Here is a 19,723-nt window from a genome sequence, read left to right on the forward strand (position 1 = left end):
CATTGCCTTCAAATTGCTTAACTTGGGTCAAACGTTTTGGGTAGCCTTCCACAAGCTTCCCACAACAAGTTGGGTGAATTTTGGCCCGTTCCTCCTGACAGAGCTGGTGTAACTGAGTCAGGTTTGTAGGCCTCCTTGCCCGCACACACTTTTTCGGTTCTGCCCACACATTTTCTATAGGATTGAGGTCAGGGCTTTGTGATGGCCACTTCAATACCTTGACTTTGTTGTCCTTAAGCCATTTTGCCACAATTTTGGAAGAATGCTTGGGGTCATTGTCCATTTGGAAGACCCATTTGTGACCAAGCTTTTCCTCCCTCATGATGCTATCTATTTTGTGAAGAGCACCAGTCCCTCCTGCAGCAAAAAAAACCCACAACATGATGCTGCCACCCTCGTGCTTCATGGTTGGGATGGTGTTCTTCGGCTTGCAATCCTCCCCCTTTTTCCTCCAAACATAACGATGGTCATTATGGGCAAACCACTATTTTTGTTTCATCAGACCAGAGGACATTTCTCCAAAGAGTACGATATTTGTCTCCATGTGCAGCTTCAAACTGTACTCTGGCATTTTTAATGGCGGTTTTGGAGCAGTGACTTCTTCCTTGCTGAACGGCCTTTCAGGTTATGTCGATATAGGACTCGTTTTACTGTAGATACTTTTGTATCGGTTTCCTCCAGCATCTTCACAAGGTCCTTTGCTGTTGTTCTGGGAATGATTTGCACTTTTCGTACCAAAGTACGTTCATCTCTAGGAGACAGAATAAGTCTCCTTCCTGAGTGGTATGACGGCTGCGTGGTCCCATGGTGTTTATACTTGCGTACTATTGTTTGTACAGATGAACGTGGTACCTTCAGGCGTTTGGAAATTGCTCCCAAGGATGAACCAGACTTGTGGAGGTCTACCATTTTCTTTCTGAGGTCTTGGCTCATTTCTTTAGATTTTCCCATGATTTCAAGCAAAGAGGCACTGAGTTTGAAGGTAGGCCTTGAAATACATCCACAGGTACACCTCCAATTGACTCAAATGATGCCAATTAGCCTATCAGAAGCTTCTAAAGCCATGACATTACTTTCTGGAATTTTCCAAGCTGTTTAAAAGGCACAGTCAACTTAGTGTATGTAAACCTCTGACCCACTGGAATTGTGATACAGTGAATTATAAGTGAAATAATCTGTCTGTAAACAATTGTTGGAACAATGACTTGTGTCATGCACAAAGTAGATGTCCTAACCGACTTGCCAAAACTACAGTTTGTTAATAAAAAAAATTATAGAGTGGTTGAAAAACGAGTTTTAATGACTCCATCCTAAGTGTATGTAAACTTCTGACATCAACTGTATTTCAGTTCAGTGTAGATACCGGATAAGATGCTCCTTGGTCGGAGCTTTGGCGGTAGTCGTCACTCCAGCTGTCCGTTTCCTCTCAGCCAGTCTCTTCCTCATAGAGTTAGTCATCTGGGAGTCCAGCCTCCACAGGAACACACAGCTAGACACAGACAAACACCGAACACAACTCAAACTGACTGGATCTGGAAACAGCCCTAATATATATATACACATATAGTTCAGCTAAGAAGCATGTTTACCTGTCTCCAGATATGGTAATGAGGTGTCTGCAGTCCTGGCTGAACCTCATCCCAGTCACAATCTCTACAGAGAACAAGAAGAAGAGGAGAGACATGCCACAGTCAGAGGGAGCAAAGAGACGGGAGGAAGAGGAGGAAAGAGACTGGAGGAAGAGGAGAAAAGAGACGGGAGGAAGAGTAGACAGGCCACAGTCAGAGGGAGCAAAGAGACGGGAGGAAGAGGAGGAAAGAGACTGGAGGAAGAGGAGGAAAGAGACTGGAGGAAGAGGAGGAAAGAGACTGGAGGAAGAGGAGGAAAGAGACTGGAGGAAGAGGAGGAAAGAGACTGGAGGAAGAGGAGAAAAGAGACGGGAGGAAGAGGAAAGCGATGGGAGGAAGAGTAGAGCTACCTGAGTGACCGAACAAGGTGGCCACACACTCTCCTGACTCATAGTCAAAGATACAGATGCTCTTATCAGAGCAGCTTGTTGCTAGGTAGATCCCAGCGGGGTCCATCTGAACCTAGTGGCACACAATGACAACAAACCATGGAATTAGAAACATTGACCTACGGTAGAAAGCTAATTAGACAGGTTGTCCCGCGATGTCTCCTCTCACCTTCAGCAGTGTTCCTTCGTCACTTGTAGAACCTTTGAAACACTTCTTCATCTTGCCACTCTTCACGTTGTACACTCTACACAGGGGTCAGGGGTCACGATTAGGTACACTCTACACAGGGGTCACGATTAGGTACACTCTACACAGGGGTCACGATTAGGTACACTCCACACAGAGGTCAGGGGTCACGATTAGGTACACTCTACACAGAGGTCAGGGGTCACGATTAGGTACACTCTACACAGAGGTCAGGGGTCACGATTAGGTACACTCTACACGGGGGTCACGATTAGGTACACTCTACACGGGGGTCACGATTAGGTACACTCTACACAGGGGTCACGATTAGGTACACTCCACACAGAGGTCAGGGGTCACGATTAGGTACACTCTACACAGAGGTCAGGGGTCACGATTAGGTACACTCTACACAGAGGTCAGGGGTCACGATTAGGTACACTACACAGGTCAGGGGTCACGATTAGGTACACTCTACACGGGGGTCACGATTAGGTACACTCTACACGGGGGTCACGATTAGGTACACTCTACACGGGGGTCACGATTAGGTACACTCTACACGGGGGTCACGATTAGGTACACTCCACACGGGGGTCAGGCACACTCCACACGGGGGTCAGGCACACTCCACGCAGGGGTCAGGCACACTCCACGCAGGGGTCAGGCACACTCCACGCAGGGGTCAGGCACACTCCACGCAGGGGTCAGGCACACTCCACGCAGGGGTCAGGCACACTCCACGCAGGGGTCAGGCACACGCCACACAGGGGTCAGGCACACTCCACACAGGGGTCAGGCACACTCCACACAGGGGTCAGGTACACTTCACACAGGGGAGGACACGAAGGCATTAGACCAGAGGTCAACTAGATTTAGCTGTGGGCTGATTTTTTCTTGAGCAGTCGGTCAGGGGGCTAAATTGACCGCAAGAAGCTCAAACAATCACTTTAAGCTGTGTGCTTAGGGTCAATGTCCTTTTGGCAAACTCCAAGCGAGCTGTCATGTGCCTTTGACCATCGGGGTCTTGGCCACCTCCCTGACTAAAGCCCTTCTCCCCCTGATTTCTCAGTTTGGCCGGGCGGTCTTGGTGGTTCCAAACTTCTTCCATTTAAGAATGATTGAGGCCACTGTGTTCTTGGGGACCTTCAATGCTGCAGAAATGTTTTGGTACCCTTCCCCAGATCTGTACCTCAACACAATCCTGTCTCGGAGCTCTACGGACAATTCCTTCGACCTCATGGCTTGGTTTTTGCTCTGACATGCACTGTCAACTGTGGGACCTTATGTAGACAGGTGTGTGCCTTTCCAAATCATGTCCAATCAATTGAATTTACCACAGGTGGACTCCAATCAAGTTGTAGAAACATCTCAAGGATGATTAATGGAAACAGGATGCATCTGAGCTCAATTTCAAGTCTCAGAGAAGGGTCTGGATACTTATGTAAATAAGTTGTTGTTGTTTTATATTTTATTGGTAATTGAAGTGCGCTTTCAAATGCATAGTCAACAGAAGGCAGTCTTCATCAGCACATCACACACCACTATGCTATGAGCTGGAGGCCTTTTCATATAGCTACTTAATATGGTTTGAAACATGAAGGTTTCACTACATATTATGAGGTATGTTTTACCTTGCTTCAAAATAGCCTAGACAAAACCCAACCATATCCGTGGAGACAATTATTTTATACAGACTTCCATCTACCATTGAAACCAGTAGTCTATTGTTTTATAAAAGACATATACCATTGAAACCAGTAGTCTTTGTTTTATAAAGACATATACCATTGAAACCAGTAGTCTATTGTTTTATAAAGACATATACCATTGAAACCAGTAGTCTATTGTTTTATAAAGACATATGCCATTGAAACCAGTAGTCTATTGTTTTATAAAGACATATACCATTGAAACCAGTAGTCTATTGTTTTATAAAAGACATATACCATTGAAACCAGTAGTCTATTGTTTTCTAAAGACATATACCATTGAAACCAGTAGTCTATTGTTTTCTAAAGACATATACCATTGAAACCAGTAGTCTATTGTTTTATAAAAGACATATACCATTGAAACCAGTAGTCTATTGTTTTATAAAGACATATACCATTGAAACCAGTAGTCTATTGTTTTATAAAAGACATATACCATTGAAACCAGTAGTCTATTGTTTTATAAAAGACATATACCATTGAAACCAGTAGTCTATTGTTTTATAAAAGACATATACCATTGAAACCAGTAGTCTATTGTTTTATAAAGACATATACCATTGAAACCAGTAGTCTAGAAATAAAATCACTCAAAATAGGCTAATATAACCGTGATTTGGCAACAAAGGATCATTAGCTTCCCCAAGCTTTCAATAAGTTGTGGATTGTTTTTAAAATCGTATTGCCTACAGTATATTTGGAAGCTGGGCCTACAGTCAGAAGGAAAGACAGCGTACTATTGGACAGCAAGCGAGACAAAATGTGTGTGAGTGTACCTGATATTCCTGTCCTGACAGGCGGTGTGTGTACCTGATATTCCTGTCCTGACAGGCGGTGTGTGTACCTGATATTCCTGTCCTGACAGGCGGTGTGTGTACCTGATATTCCGGTCCTGACAGGCGGTGTGTGTACCTGATATTCCTGTCCTGACAGGCGGTGTGTGTACCTGATATTCCTGTCCTGACAGGCGGTGTGTGTACCTGATATTCCTGTCCTGACAGGCGGTGTGTGTACCTGATATTCCTGTCCTGACAGGCGGTGTGTGTACCTGATATTCCGGTCCTGACAGGCGGTGTGTGTGTGTGTACCTGATATTCCGGTCCTGACAGGCGGTGTGTGTGTGTGTACCTGATATTCCGGTCCTGACAGGCGGTGTGTGTGTGTGTACCTGATATTCCGGTCCTGACAGGCGATGGCGGTGTGTGTGTGTGTAGCGTCCAGGTCCATATCATACAGAGTGGTCTTCTCTACTACGTGGTGACTACGGGCAAAGTTCAGACCCTCCGAAGACTGGAGGGGGGAGGGAGGGAGGGAGAGAGAGGGAGGGAGGGAGACAGAGAGGGAGGGAGGGAGACAGAGAGGGAGGGAGGGAGACAGAGAGGGAGGGAGGGAGACAGAGGGAGGCAGACAGAGAGGGAGGGAGGAAGAGGGAGGGACACAGAGAGAGAGAGAGAGAGAGGGAGGGAGAGAGGGAGGGAGAGAGACAGAGGTGGGTTAATGCTGCAATTCAAACTTGAATGCATTTTAATATGACCATTCAGACTATATATTATAGAGAGAGAGGGGTATATGACCATTCAGACTATATATTATACAGAGAGAGGGGTATATGACCATTCAGACTATATATTATACAGAGAGAGGGGTATATGACCATTCAGACTATATATTATACAGAGAGAGGGGTATTTGACCATTCAGACTATATATTATACATAGAGGGGTATATGACCATTCAGACTATATATAGAGGGGTATATGACCATTCAGACTATATATAGAGGGGTATATGACCATTCAGACTATATATTATACAGAGAGAGGGGTATTTGACCATTCAGACTATATATTATACATAGAGGGGTATTTGACCATTCAGACTATATATTATACATAGAGGGGTATATGACCATTCAGACTATATATAGAGGGGTATATGACCATTCAGACTATATATAGAGGGGTATATGACCATTCAGACTATATTATACAGAGAGAGGGGTATTTGACCATTCAGACTATATTATACAGAGAGAGGGGTATTTGACCATTCAGACTATATATTATACATAGAGGGGTATATGACCATTCAGACTATATATAGAGGGGTATATGACCATTCAGACTATATATAGAGGGGTATATGACCATTCAGACTATATATTATATAGAGAGGGTAGAGAGTAAATAGAGAGGGTATATATTATATAGAGAGGGTAGAGGGTAAATAGAGAGGGTATATATTATATAGAGAGGGTAGAGAGTAAATAGAGAGGGTATATATTATATAGAGAGGGTAGAGGGTAAATAGAGGGGGTATATATTATATAGAGAGGGTAGAGAGTAAATAGAGAGGGTATATATTATATAGAGAGGGTAGAGGGTAAATAGAGGGGGTATATATTATATAGAGAGGGTAGAGAGTAAATAGAGAGGGTATATATTATATAGAGAGGGTAGAGGGTAAATAGAGGGGGTATATATTATATAGAGAGGGTAGAGGGTAAATAGAGGATATATACACAGCTCAAAAAAATAAAGGGAACACTAAAAATAAAGGGAACACTAAAATAACACATCTTATGAATGTCATATTCTTATTAAATACTTTTTTCTTTACATAGTTGAATGTACTGACAACAAAATCACACACAAATTATCAATGGAAATCAAATGTATCAACCATTGGAGGTCTGGATTTGGAGTCACAATGTCAAAATGAGGCTCAGTAGTGTGTGTGGCCTCCACGTGCCTGTATGACCTCCCTACAACGCCTGGGCATGCTCCTGATGAGGTGGCGGATGGTCTCCTGAGGGATCTCCTCCCAGACCTGGACTAAAGCATCCGCCAACTCCTGGACAGTCTGTGGTGCAACGTGGCGTTGGTGGATGGAGCGAGACATGATGTCCCAGATGTACTCAATTGGATTCAGGTCTGGGGAACGGGCGGGCCAGTCCATAGCATCAATGCCTTCCTCTTGCCGGAACTGCTGACACACTCCAGCCACATGAGGTCTAGCATTGTCTTGCATTAGGAGGAACCCAGGGCCAACCGCACCAGCATATGGTCTCACAAGGGGTCTGAGGATCTCATCTCGGTACCTAATGGCAGTCAGGCTACCTCTGGCAAGCACATGGAGGGCTGTGCGGCCCCCCAAAGAAATGCCACCCTACACCATGACTGACCCACCGCCAAACCGGTCATGCTGGAGGATGTTGCAGGCAGCAGAACGTTCTCCACGGCGTCTCCAGACTGTCACGTCTGTCACATGTGCTCAGTGTGAACCTGCTTTCATCTGTGAAGAGCACAGGGCGCCAGTGGCGAATTTGCCAATCTTGGTGTTCTCTGGCAAATGCCAAACGTCCTGCACGGTGTTGGGCTGTAAGCACAACCCCCACCTGTGGACGTCGGGCCCTCATACCACCCTCATGGCAGTGCTCCTCCTGCTCCTCCTTGCACAAAGGCGGAGGTAGCGGTCCTGCTGCTGGGTTGTTGCCCTCCTACGGCCTCCTCCACGTCTCCTGATGTACTGGCCTGTCTCCTGGTAGCGCCTCCATGCTCTGGACACTACGCTGACAGACACAGCAAACCTTCTTGCCACAGCTCGCATTGATGTCCCATCCTGGATGAGCTGCACTACCTGAGCCACTTGTGTGGGTTGTAGACTCCGTCTCATGCTACCACTAGAGTGAAAGCACCGCCAGCCTTCAAAAGTGACCAAAACATCAGCCAGGAAGCATAGGAACTGAGAAGTGGTCTGTGGTTACCACCTGCAGAACCACTCCTTTATTGGGGGTGTCTTGCTAATTGCCTATAATTTCCACCTGTTGTCTATTCCATTTGCACAACAGCATGTGACATTTATTGTCAATCAGTGTTGCTTCCTAAGAGGACAGTTTGATTTCACAGAAGTGTGATTGACTTGGAGTTACAATGTGTTGTTTAAGTGTTCCCTTTATTTTTTTGAGCAGTGTATATTATATAGAGAGGGAAGAGGGTAAATAGAGGATATATATTATATAGAGAAGGAAGAGGGTAAATAGAGAGGATATATATTATATAGAGAGGGTCGAGGGTAAATAGAGAGGATATATATTATATAGAGAGGGTCGAGGGTAAATAGAGGATATATATTATATAGAGAGGGTCGAGGGTAAATAGAGGATATATATTATATTGAGAGGGCCGAGGGTAAATAGAGGTTCACCTGTTCAGCAGTGCGGAAGTAGATACTCTTATCAGCACCACAGCTCACCATGAGGACCTCTGGGCTGACTCCTACAACACACAAAAAAAACAGGCCGACACAAATCCCTAGTTAGATGTCTCTTCCCCAGCCTCCCTCACCATAGTACATGCACGTTGTCTGTTTGGGTTTCGTCTACTTCTCGTACTGTGTGTGTGTGTGTTAGGGCTGCAGGAAGCCTAGCAGTTCGAGCATTGACTGAAAGGTCGCTGGTTTGAATACACAAGGTGATAAAGGCACTTGACCTTAATTTGCTCCGGGCGCCGTACTAGTATGGCTGACCCTGGAAACAACACCTCACTGTATTTTGGTTCTGTTATTTTGCGTGTGTGTGTTCTTTGTGTGTGTGTGTGTGTTGTTCTCCGTGTGTGTGTGTGTGTGTGTGTTGTTCTCCGTGTGTGTGTGTGTGAGTGTGTGTGTGTGTGTTGTTCTCCGTGTGTGTGTGTGTGTGTTGTTCTCCGTGTGTGTGTGTGTGTGTGTGTGTGTTGTTCTCCGTGTGTGTGTTGTTCTCCGTGTGTGTGTGTGTGTGTGTGTGTGTTGTGTGTGTTGTTCTCCGTGTGTGTGTGTGTGTTGTTCTCCGTGTGTGTGTGTGTGTGTGTGTGTGTGTTGTGTGTGTTGTTCTCCGTGTGTGTGTGTACCAGTGAACTTGATAGCGGTGATGGAGGCAGAGTGGTCATAGACGGTCTGCTCCAGACTGTAGCTCTTCTCCATGTTGAAGATGTGGATGAGACGGTCTCGACTGGCCGACGCCAGCAGGTGAAGCCCTGAAACAAAAACCACGTTTCCATCCACTGTCATACCGTATATATAAATATAAATGCAGACAGACTGTTTGTAACACCCCCAGTCTTCCCGGGGGTCAGAACCCACCGCCCCGTCTCCCCAGGGGTCAGAACCCACCGCCCCAGTCTCCCCGGGGGTCAGAACCCACCGCCCCGTCTCCCCAGGGGTCAGAACCCACCGCCCCAGTCTCCCCGGGGGTCAGAACCCACCGCCCCAGTCTCCCCGGGGGTCAGAACCCACCGCCCCGTCTCCCCGGGGGTCAGAACCCACCGCCCCGTCTCCCCGGGGGTCAGAACCCACCGCCCCGTCTCCCCGGGGGTCAGAACCCACCGCCCCGTCTCCCCGGGGGTCAGAACCCACCGCCCCGTCTCCCCGGGGGTCAGAACCCACCGCCCCGTCTCCCCGGGGGTCAGAACCCACCGCCCCAGTCTCCCCGGGGGTCAGAACTCACCCGTCTCCCCGGGGGTCAGAACTCACCCGTCTCCCCAGGGGTCAGAACTCACCCGTCTCCCCAGGGGTCAGAACTCACCCGTCTCCCCAGGGGTCAGAACTCACCCGTCTCCCCAGGGGTCAGAACTCACCCGTCTCCCCGGGGGTCAGAACCCACCGCCCCGTCTCCCCAGGGGTCAGAACCCACCGCCCCAGTCTCCCCGGGGGTCAGAACCCACCGCCCCAGTCTCCCCGGGGGTCAGAACCCACCGCCCCAGTCTCCCCGGGGGTCAGAACTCACCCGTCTCCCCGGGGGTCAGAACCCACCGCCCCAGTCTCCCCGGGGGTCAGAACTCACCCGTCTCCCCGGGGGTCAGAACTCACCCGTCTCCCCGGGGGTCAGAACTCACCCGTCTCCCCGGGGGTCAGAACTCACCCGTCTCCCCGGGGGTCAGAACTCACCCGTCTCCCCAGGGGTCAGAACTCACCCGTCTCCCCGGGGGTCAGAACTCACCCGTCTCCCCGGGGGTCAGAACTCACCCGTCTCCCCGGGGGTCAGAACTCACCCGTCTCCCCGGGGGTCAGAACTCACCCGTCTCCCCAGGGGTCAGAACTCACCCGTCTCCCCAGGGGTCAGAACTCACCCGTCTCCCCAAGGGTCAGAACTCACCCGTCTCCCCAGGGGTCAGAACTCACCCGTCTCCCCAGGGGTCAGAACTCACCCGTCTCCCCAGGGGTCAGAACTCACCCGTCTCCCCGGGGGTCAGAACTCACCCGTCTCCCCGGGGGTCAGAACTCACCCGTCTCCCCAGGGGTCAGAACTCACCCGTCTCCCCAGGGGTCAGAACTCACCCGTCTCCCCAGGGGTCAGAACTCACCCGTCTCCCCAGGGGTCAGAACTCACCCGTCTCCCCAGGGGTCAGAACTCACCCGTCTCCCCAGGGGTCAGAACTCACCCGTCTCCCCAGGGGTCAGAACTCACCCGTCTCCCCGGGGGGGTCAGAACTCACCCGTCTCCCCGGGGGTCAGAACTCACCCGTCTCTGCAGGGGAGAACTCCAGACACAGCACCTCAGAGTCGTGGGCTTCAATCTTCTGCAGCTGATCCATGAACTGTAGACCAAATATACTGGACAGGAGAACACATGATATCTTAGTTGACTCTGTGTGTGTGTGTGTGTGTGTGTGTGTGTGTGTGTGTGTGTGTGTGTGTGTGTGTGTGTGTGTGTGTGTGTGTGTGTGCGCGTGTGTGTGTGTGTGTGTGCGCGTGTGTGTGTGCTTACTGTACGTTTCCGTTGCGGTCTCCAGCCGCCAGATGTTGTCCATCAGGACTGATGCCCAGGACTCTGATCCCTGACTTAGCGTCCATCCCGCCCCCCTCTCCTCTCTCCCCATCCGTCTGAAGGTGTTGGGTATCCTCCCCCACGTACACAATCCTCAACAGATCCTAGACCAGCACACAAACGGACAGACAGATAAAACCAGTATGTTTTTTTATTTTTTATTTTACCTTTATTTAACCAGGTAGGCAAGTTGAGAACAAGTTCTCATTTACAATTGCGACCTGGCCAAGATAAAGCAAAGCAGTTCGACACATACAACGACACAGAGTTACACATGGAGTAAAACAAACATACAGTCAATAATACAGTATAAACAAGTCTATATACAATGTGAGCAAATGAGGTGAGATAAGGGAGGTAAAGGCAAAAAGGCCATGGTGGCAAGGTAAATACAATATAGCAAGTAAAACACTGGAATGGTAGTTTAGCAATGGAAGAATGTGCAAAGTAGAAATAAAAATAATGGGGTGCAAAGGAGCAAAATAAATAAATGAAATACAGTAGGGAAAGAGGTAGTTGTTTGGGCTAAATTATAGGTGGGCTATGTACAGGTGCAGTAATCTGTGAGCTGCTCTGACAGTTGGTGCTTAAAGCTAGTGAGGGAGATAAGTGTTTCCAGTTTCAGAGATTTTTGTAGTTCATATGTGTGGGTAGTCATTTCTAATCCAAGAATGAATTAATGAACAATGCCACGACATTGGCAGGTTGGACCGAGGTCCTGGCCTTGTTGCATTGAGACTCACGTGGCTGTAGAGGTTACGCAGGCAGCTGGTTCCCTGCACCAGTCCTGGGTCGCTGTGCCACAGCCGGATGGTGTTGTCTGAAGAGCAGGTGAGGAAAGACCCAGGGGGCAGACAGGAGCGGGACAGATCCATGTCCGGGTATGTCTAAATTTAAAACAAACAAAAAACAGTAATATCTTAGGAAAGTGATGCGCCATTTTCCAAATCAAAGTTTATTTATTTGTTAGACCTCACAGTGAAATGCTGAATACAACAGGTGTAGTAGACCTCACAGTGAAATGCTGAATACAACAGGTGTAGTAGACCTTACAGTGAAATGCTGAATACAACAGGTGTAGTAGACCTTACAGTGAAATGCTGAATACAACAGGTGTAGTAGACCTCACAGTGAAATGCTGAATACAACAGGTGTAGTAGACCTCACAGTGAAATGCTGAATACAACAGGTGTAGTAGACCTTACAGTGAAATGCTGAATACAACAGGTGTAGTAGACCTTACAGTGAAATGCTGAATACAACAGGTGTAGTAGACCTTACAGTGAAATGCTGAATACAACAGGTGTAAGTAGACCTCACAGTGAAATGCTGAATACAACAGGTGTAAGTAGACCTCACAGTGAAATGCTGAATACAACAGGTGTAGTAGACCTCACAGTGAAATGCTGAATACAACAGGTGTAGTAGACCTCACAGTGAAATGCTGAATACAACAGGTGTAGTAGACCTCACAGTGAAATGCTGAATACAACAGGTGTAGTAGACCTCACAGTGAAATGCTGAATACAACAGGTGTAGGTAGACCTCACAGTGAAATGCTGAATACAACAGGTGTAGTAGACCTTACAGTGAAATGCTGAATACAACAGGTGTAGTAGACCTTACAGTGAAATGCTGAATACAACAGGTGTAGTAGACCTCACAGTGAAATACTGAATACAACAGGTGTAGTAGACCTTACAGTGAAATGCTGAATACAACAGGTGTAGTAGACCTTACAGTGAAATGCTGAATACAACAGGTGTAGTAGACCTCACAGTGAAATACTGAATACAACAGGTGTAGTAGACCTCACAGTGAAATACTGAATACAACAGGTGTAGTAGACCTTACAGTGAAATGCTGAATACAACAGGTGTAGTAGACCTTACAGTGAAATGCTGAATACAACAGGTGTAGTAGACCTTACAGTGAAATGCTGAATACAACAGGTGTAGTAGACCTTACAGTGAAATGCTGAATACAACAGGTGTAGTAGACCTTACAGTGAAATGCTGAATACAACAGGTGTAGTAGACCTTACAGTGAAATGCTGAATACAACAGGTGTAGTAGACCTTACAGTGAAATGCTGAATACAACAGGTGTAGTAGACCTCACAGTGAAATGATGAATACAACAGGTGTAGTAGACCTTACAGTGAAATGCTGAATACAACAGGTGTAGTAGACCTTACAGTGAAATGCTGAATACAACAGGTGTGGTAGACCTTACAGTGAAATGCTGAATACAACAGGTGTAGTAGACCTCACAGTGAAATGCTGAATACAACAGGTGTAGTAGACCTCACAGTGAAATGCTGAATACAACAGGTGTAGGTAGACCTCACAGTGAAATGCTGAATACAACAGGTGTAGGTAGACCTCACAGTGAAATGCTGAATACAACAGGTGTAGTAGACCTCACAGTGAAATGCTGAATACAACAGGTGTAGTAGACCTCACAGTGAAATGCTGAATACAACAGGTGTAGTAGACCTGACAGTGAAATGCTGAATACAACAGGTGTAGTAGACCTCACAGTGAAATGCTGAATACAACAGGTGTAGTAGACCTCACAGTGAAATGCTGAATACAACAGGTGTAGTAGACCTCACAGTGAAATGCTGAATACAACAGGTGTAGTAGACCTCACAGTGAAATGCTGAATACAACAGGTGTAGTAGACCTCACAGTGAAATGCTGAATACAACAGGTGTAGTAGACCTCACAGTGAAATGCTGAATACAACAGGTGTAGTAGACCTCACAGTGAAATGCTGAATACAACAGGTGTAGTAGACCTCACAGTGAAATGCTGAATACAACAGGTGTAGTAGACCTTACAGTGAAATGCTGAATACAACAGGTGTAGTAGACCTTACAGTGAAATGCTGAATACAACAGGTGTAGTAGACCTCACAGTGAAATGCTGAATACAACAGGTGTAGTAGACCTCACAGTGAAATGCTGAATACAACAGGTGTAGTAGACCTGACAGTGAAATGCTGAATACAACAGGTGTAGTAGACCTCACAGTGAAATGCTGAATACAACAGGTGTAGTAGACCTTACAGTGAAATGCTGAATACAACAGGTGTAGTAGACCTTACAGTGAAATGCTGAATACAACAGGTGTAGTAGACCTCACAGTGAAATGCTGAATACAACAGGTGTAGTAGACCTCACAGTGAAATGCTGAATACAACAGGTGTAGTAGACCTCACAGTGAAATGCTGAATACAACAGGTGTAGTAGACCTTACAGTGAAATGCTGAATACAACAGGTGTAGTAGACCTTACAGTGAAATGCTGAATACAACAGGTGTAGTAGACCTCACAGTGAAATGCTGAATACAACAGGTGTAGTAGACCTTACAGTGAAATGCTGAATACAACAGGTGTAGTAGACCTTACAGTGAAATGCTGAATACAACAGGTGTAGTAGACCTTACAGTGAAATGCTGAATACAACAGGTGTAGTAGACCTTACAGTGAAATGCTGAATACAACAGGTGTAGTAGACCTTACAGTGAAATGCTGAATACAGACAGGCTCTAACGAATAATGCAAAAAAGGTATTAGGTGAACAATAGGTAGGTAAAGAAATAAAAACAACAGTAATAAGACAGGCTACATACAGTAGCGGGGCTACATACAGTAGCGGGGCTACATACAGTAGCGAGGCTACATACAGTAGCGAGGCTACATACAGTAGCGAGGCTACATACAGTAGCGAGGCTACATACAGTAGCGAGGCTACATACAGTAGAGAGGCTACATACAGTAGAGAGGCTACATACAGTAGAGAGGCTACATACAGTAGAGAGGCTACATACAGTAGAGAGGCTACATACAGTAGAGAGGCTACATACAGTAGAGAGGCTACATACAGTAGAGAGGCTACATACAGTAGAGAGGCTACATACAGTAGAGAGGCTATATACAGTAGCGAGGCTATATACAGTAGAGAGGCTATATACAGTAGAGAGGCTACATACAGTAGAGAGGCTACATACAGTAGAGAGATTATATACAGTAGAGAGGCTACATACAGTAGAGAGGCTACATACAGTAGAGAGGCTCTATACAGCTATATACAGTAGAGAGGCTATATACAGCTATATACAGTAGAGGGGCTATATACAGTAGAGAGGCTATATACAGTAGAGAGGCTACATACAGTAGAGAGGCTACATACAGTAGAGAGGCTATATACAGTAGAGAGGCTACATACAGCTATATACAGTAGAGAGGCTATATACAGCAATATACAGTAGAGGGGCGATATACAGTAGAGAGGCTATATACAGTAGAGAGGCTATATACAGTAGAGAGGCTATATACAGTAGAGAGGCTATATACAGTAGAGAGGCTATATACAGTAGAGGGGCGATATACAGTAGAGAGGCTATATACAGTAGAGGGGCTACATACAGTAGAGGGGCTACATACAGTAGAGGGGCTACATACAGTAGCGAGGCTATATACAGTAGAGAGGCTATATACAGTAGAGAGGCTATATACAGTAGAGAGGCTATATACAGTAGAGAGGCTATATACAGTAGCGAGGCTATATACAGTAGCGAGGCTATATACAGTAGAGAGGCTACATACAGTAGAGAGATTATATACAGTAGAGAGGCTACATACAGTAGAGAGGCTACATACAGTAGAGAGGCTACATACAGTAGAGAGGCTACATACAGTAGAGAGGCTACATACAGTAGAGAGGCTATATACAGCTATATACAGTAGAGAGGCTATATACAGTAGAGAGGCTACATACAGTAGAGAGGCTACATACAGTAGAGAGGCTACATACAGCTATATACAGTAGAGAGGCTATATACAGTAGAGAGGCTACATACAGTAGAGAGGCTACATACAGCTATATACAGTAGAGAGGCTATATACAGCTATATACAGTAGAGAGGCTATATACAGTAGAGAGGCTACATACAGTAGAGAGGCTACATACAGCTATATACAGTAGAGAGGCTATATACAGCAATATACAGTAGAGGGGCGATATACAGTAGAGAGGCTATATACAGTAGAGGGGCTATATACAGGAGAGGGGCTATATACAGTAGAGGGGCTATATACAGTAGAGGGGCTATATACAGTAGAGAGGCTATATACAGTAGAGAGGCTATATACAGCTACATACAGTAGAGAGGCTACATACAGTAGAGGGGCAATATACAGTAGAGGGGCAATATACAGTAGAGAGGCTACATACAGTAGAGAGGCTACATACAGTAGAGAGGCTATATACAGCTATATACAGTAGAGAGGCTATATACAGTAGCGGGGCTATATACAGTAGAGGGGCTATATACAGTAGAGGGGCTATATACAGTAGAGGGGCTATATACAGTAGAGGGGCAATATACAGTAGAGGGGCAATATACAGTAGAGAGGCGATATACAGTAGAGGGGCGATATACAGTAGAGGGGCGATATACAGTAGAGGGGCGATATACAGTAGAGGGGCTATATACAGTAGAGGGGCTATATACAGTAGAGGGGCTATATACAGTAGAGAGGCTATATACAGTAGAGAGGCTATATACAGTAGAGGGGCTATATACAGTAGAGGGGCAATATACAGTAGAGGGGCTATGTACAGTAGAGGCTATATACAGTAGAGAGATTATATACAGTAGAGGGGCAATATACAGTAGAGGGGCTATATACAGTAGAGGGGCTATATACAGTAGAGGGGCTATATACAGTAGAGGGGCAATATACAGTAGAGGGGCTATGTACAGTAGAGGCTATATACAGTAGAGAGATTATATACAGTAGAGGGGCTATATACAGTAGAGGGGCAATATACAGTAGAGGGGCTATATACAGTAGAGGGGCTATATACAGTAGAGGGGCTATATACAGTAGAGGGGCTATATACAGTAGAGGGGCTATATACAGTAGAGGGGCAATATACAGTAGAGGGGCAATATACAGTAGAGGGGCAATATACAGTAGAGGGGCAATATACAGTAGAGAGGCGCCATACAGTAGAGAGGCTATATACAGTAGAGGGGCTATATACAGCAGAGGGGCTATATACAGTAGAGGGGCTATGTACAGTAGAGGGGCTATGTACAGTAGAGGCTATATACAGTAGAGAGATTATATACAGTAGAGGGGCTACATACAGTAGAGGCTACATACAGTAGAGAGGCTATATACAGTAGAGAGGCTATATACAGTAGAGAGGCTATATACAGTAGAGAGGCTATATACAGTAGAGAGGCTATATACAGTAGAGAGGCTATATACAGTAGAGAGGCTATATACAGTAGAGAGGCTATATACAGTAGAGGGGCTATATACAGTAGAGAGGCTATATACAGTAGAGAGGCTACATACAGTAGAGAGATTATATACAGTAGAGGGGCAATATACAGTAGAGAGGCTACATACAGTAGAGAGATTATATACAGTAGAGAGGCTACATACAGTAGAGGCTACATACAGTAGAGGCTACATACAGTAGAGGGGCTATATACAGTAGAGGGGCTATATACAGTAGAGGGGCTATATACAGTAGAGGGGCTATATACAGTAGAGGGGCTATATACAGTAGAGGGGCTATATACAGTAGAGGGGCTATATACAGTAGAGGGGCAATATACAGTAGAGGGGCAATATACAGTAGAGGGGCAATATACAGTAGAGGGGCAATATACAGTAGAGGGGCAATATACAGTAGAGGGGCAATATACAGTAGAGGGGCAATATACAGTAGAGGGGCAATATACAGTAGAGAGGCGCCATACAGTAGAGGGGCTATGTACAGTAGAGAGATTATATACAGTAGAGAGGCTATATACAGTAGAGAGGCTACATACAGTAGAGAGGCTACATACAGTAGAGAGGCTACATACAGTAGAGAGGCTACATACAGTAGAGAGGCTACATACAGTAGAGAGGCTACATACAGTAGAGAGGCTACATACAGTAGAGAGGCTACATACAGTAGAGAGGCTACATACAGTAGAGAGGCTACATACAGTAGAGAGGCTACATACAGTAGAGAGGCTACATACAGTAGAGAGGCTACATACAGTAGAGGGGCTACATACAGTAGAGGCGCCATACAGTAGAGGCGCCATACAGTAGAGGCGCCATACAGTAGAGAGGCGCCATACAGTAGAGAGGCTACATACAGTAGAGAGGCTACATACAGTAGAGAGGCTACATACAGTAGAGAGGCTACATACAGTAGAGAGGCTACATACAGTAGAGAGGCTATATACAGTAGAGAGGCTATATACAGTAGAGAGGCTATATACAGCTACATACAGCTATATACAGTAGAGGCTATATACAGTAGAGAGGCTATATACAGTAGAGGGGCTATATACAGTAGAGGGGCTATATACAGTAGAGAGGCTATATACAGCTACATACAGTAGAGGCGCCATACAGTAGAGGCTACATACAGTAGAGGCGCCATACAGTAGAGGCTACATACAGTAGAGAGGCTACATACAGTAGAGAGGCTACATACAGTAGAGAGGCTACATACAGTAGAGAGGCTACATACAGTAGAGAGGCTACATACAGTAGAGAGGCTACATACAGTAGAGAGGCTACATACAGTAGAGAGGCTACATACAGTAGAGAGGCTACATACAGTAGAGAGGCTACATACAGTAGAGAGGCTATATACAGTAGAGAGGCTACATACAGTAGAGGCGCCATACAGTAGAGGCTACATACAGTAGAGGCGCCATACAGTAGAGGCTACATACAGTAGAGGCGCCATACAGTAGAGGCACCATACAGTAGAGGCTACATACAGTAGAGGCGCCATACAGTAGAGAGGCTATATACAGTAGAGAGGCTATATACAGTAGAGAGGCTATATACAGTAGAGAGGCTATATACAGCTACATACAGTAGAGAGGCTACATACAGTAGAGGCGCCATACAGTAGAGGCTACATACAGTAGAGGCTACATACAGTAGAGAGGCGCTATACAGTAGAGGCGCCATACAGTAGAGGCGCCATACAGTAGAGGCGCCATACAGTAGAGGCGCCATACAGTAGAGGCGCCATACAGTAGAGGCGCCATACAGTAGAGAGGCTATATACAGCTACATACAGTAGAGAGGCTACATACAGTAGAGGGGCTACATACAGTAGAGGGGCTATATACAGTAGAGGGGCTACATACAGTAGAGAGGCTACATACAGCTACATACAGTAGAGAGGCTACATACAGTAGAGGGGCTACATACAGTAGAGGGGCTACATACAGTAGAGGGGCTATATACAGTAGAGGGGCTACATACAGTAGAGAGGCTACATACAGTAGAGGGGCTACATACAGTAGAGGGGCTACATACAGTAGAGGGGCTATATACAGTAGAGGGGCTACATACAGTAGAGAGGCTACATACAGTAGAGAGGCTACATACAGTAGAGAGGCTACATACAGTAGAGAGGCTACATACAGTAGAGAGGCTACATACAGTAGAGAGGCTATAATTGTCTCCATCCATATGATACAGAAAACACCTGTATTGAAGCTGAGAAATGCCTGAGTATCAACAACAAAGACAGCACACACACCTCTAGACTCCAGACACAGCCGCTGTGGTAGAGGGCAGAGTAGACCTTCCCCACATTCTTGATGTCACGGACGTCCCACACGTACACGCTGTGATCGTTGTACACACAGGTCAGGTGACGGGTTACAGGGTCAAAGGTCAAGGCTAGGGTGTCTGGGTATTCTGCCTTGGGGTCGGCAACAAAAAGATGCCTGTAAGGAGTCAGGAGAAATCAGGGAGAAAAACAACAATACATTATTCTAACACAATCTAAAAAAGCAGACCAATATCATCATGCTTCTCCGGTGTCCAGACACCGGGACTGCTGTTCTAAGAGCCAATGTAGGCTTGATCCAAAAAAATGTGGTCGGAGAAACCGCATGGAAGGTGTCACTCAATTTTGGAGCCTCCGGGCGCATGCCGATGTCAAATTGAG

At 46.1% G+C, this 19,723-nt stretch overlaps 1 protein-coding gene across 2 annotated transcripts in view; it reads right to left on the minus strand.

Moving 5' to 3' along the window:
- The window catches only part of wdr62 (WD repeat domain 62), a 64,443-nt gene that overhangs the window by 31,695 nt on the left and 13,025 nt on the right, over positions 1-19,723 (minus strand). For both annotated transcript variants that reach the window (XM_036961263.1, XM_036961262.1), the window contains exons 9-19: positions 19,310-19,499; positions 11,463-11,606; positions 10,660-10,823; positions 10,414-10,505; positions 8,804-8,929; positions 8,127-8,197; positions 5,088-5,209; positions 2,187-2,262; positions 1,979-2,090; positions 1,590-1,653; positions 1,364-1,489 (exon numbers count right to left, since the gene is read on the minus strand). In XM_036961263.1, coding sequence (XP_036817158.1) covers positions 1,364-1,489; positions 1,590-1,653; positions 1,979-2,090; positions 2,187-2,262; positions 5,088-5,209; positions 8,127-8,197; positions 8,804-8,929; positions 10,414-10,505; positions 10,660-10,823; positions 11,463-11,606; positions 19,310-19,499 — 1,287 coding nt within the window. The remainder of the gene's footprint in view (positions 1-1,363; positions 1,490-1,589; positions 1,654-1,978; positions 2,091-2,186; positions 2,263-5,087; positions 5,210-8,126; positions 8,198-8,803; positions 8,930-10,413; positions 10,506-10,659; positions 10,824-11,462; positions 11,607-19,309; positions 19,500-19,723) is intronic.

The sequence above is a fragment of the Oncorhynchus mykiss genome, chromosome 24, assembly GCF_013265735.2.
Source record: "Oncorhynchus mykiss isolate Arlee chromosome 24, USDA_OmykA_1.1, whole genome shotgun sequence".
Taxonomy (NCBI): domain Eukaryota; kingdom Metazoa; phylum Chordata; class Actinopteri; order Salmoniformes; family Salmonidae; genus Oncorhynchus; species Oncorhynchus mykiss.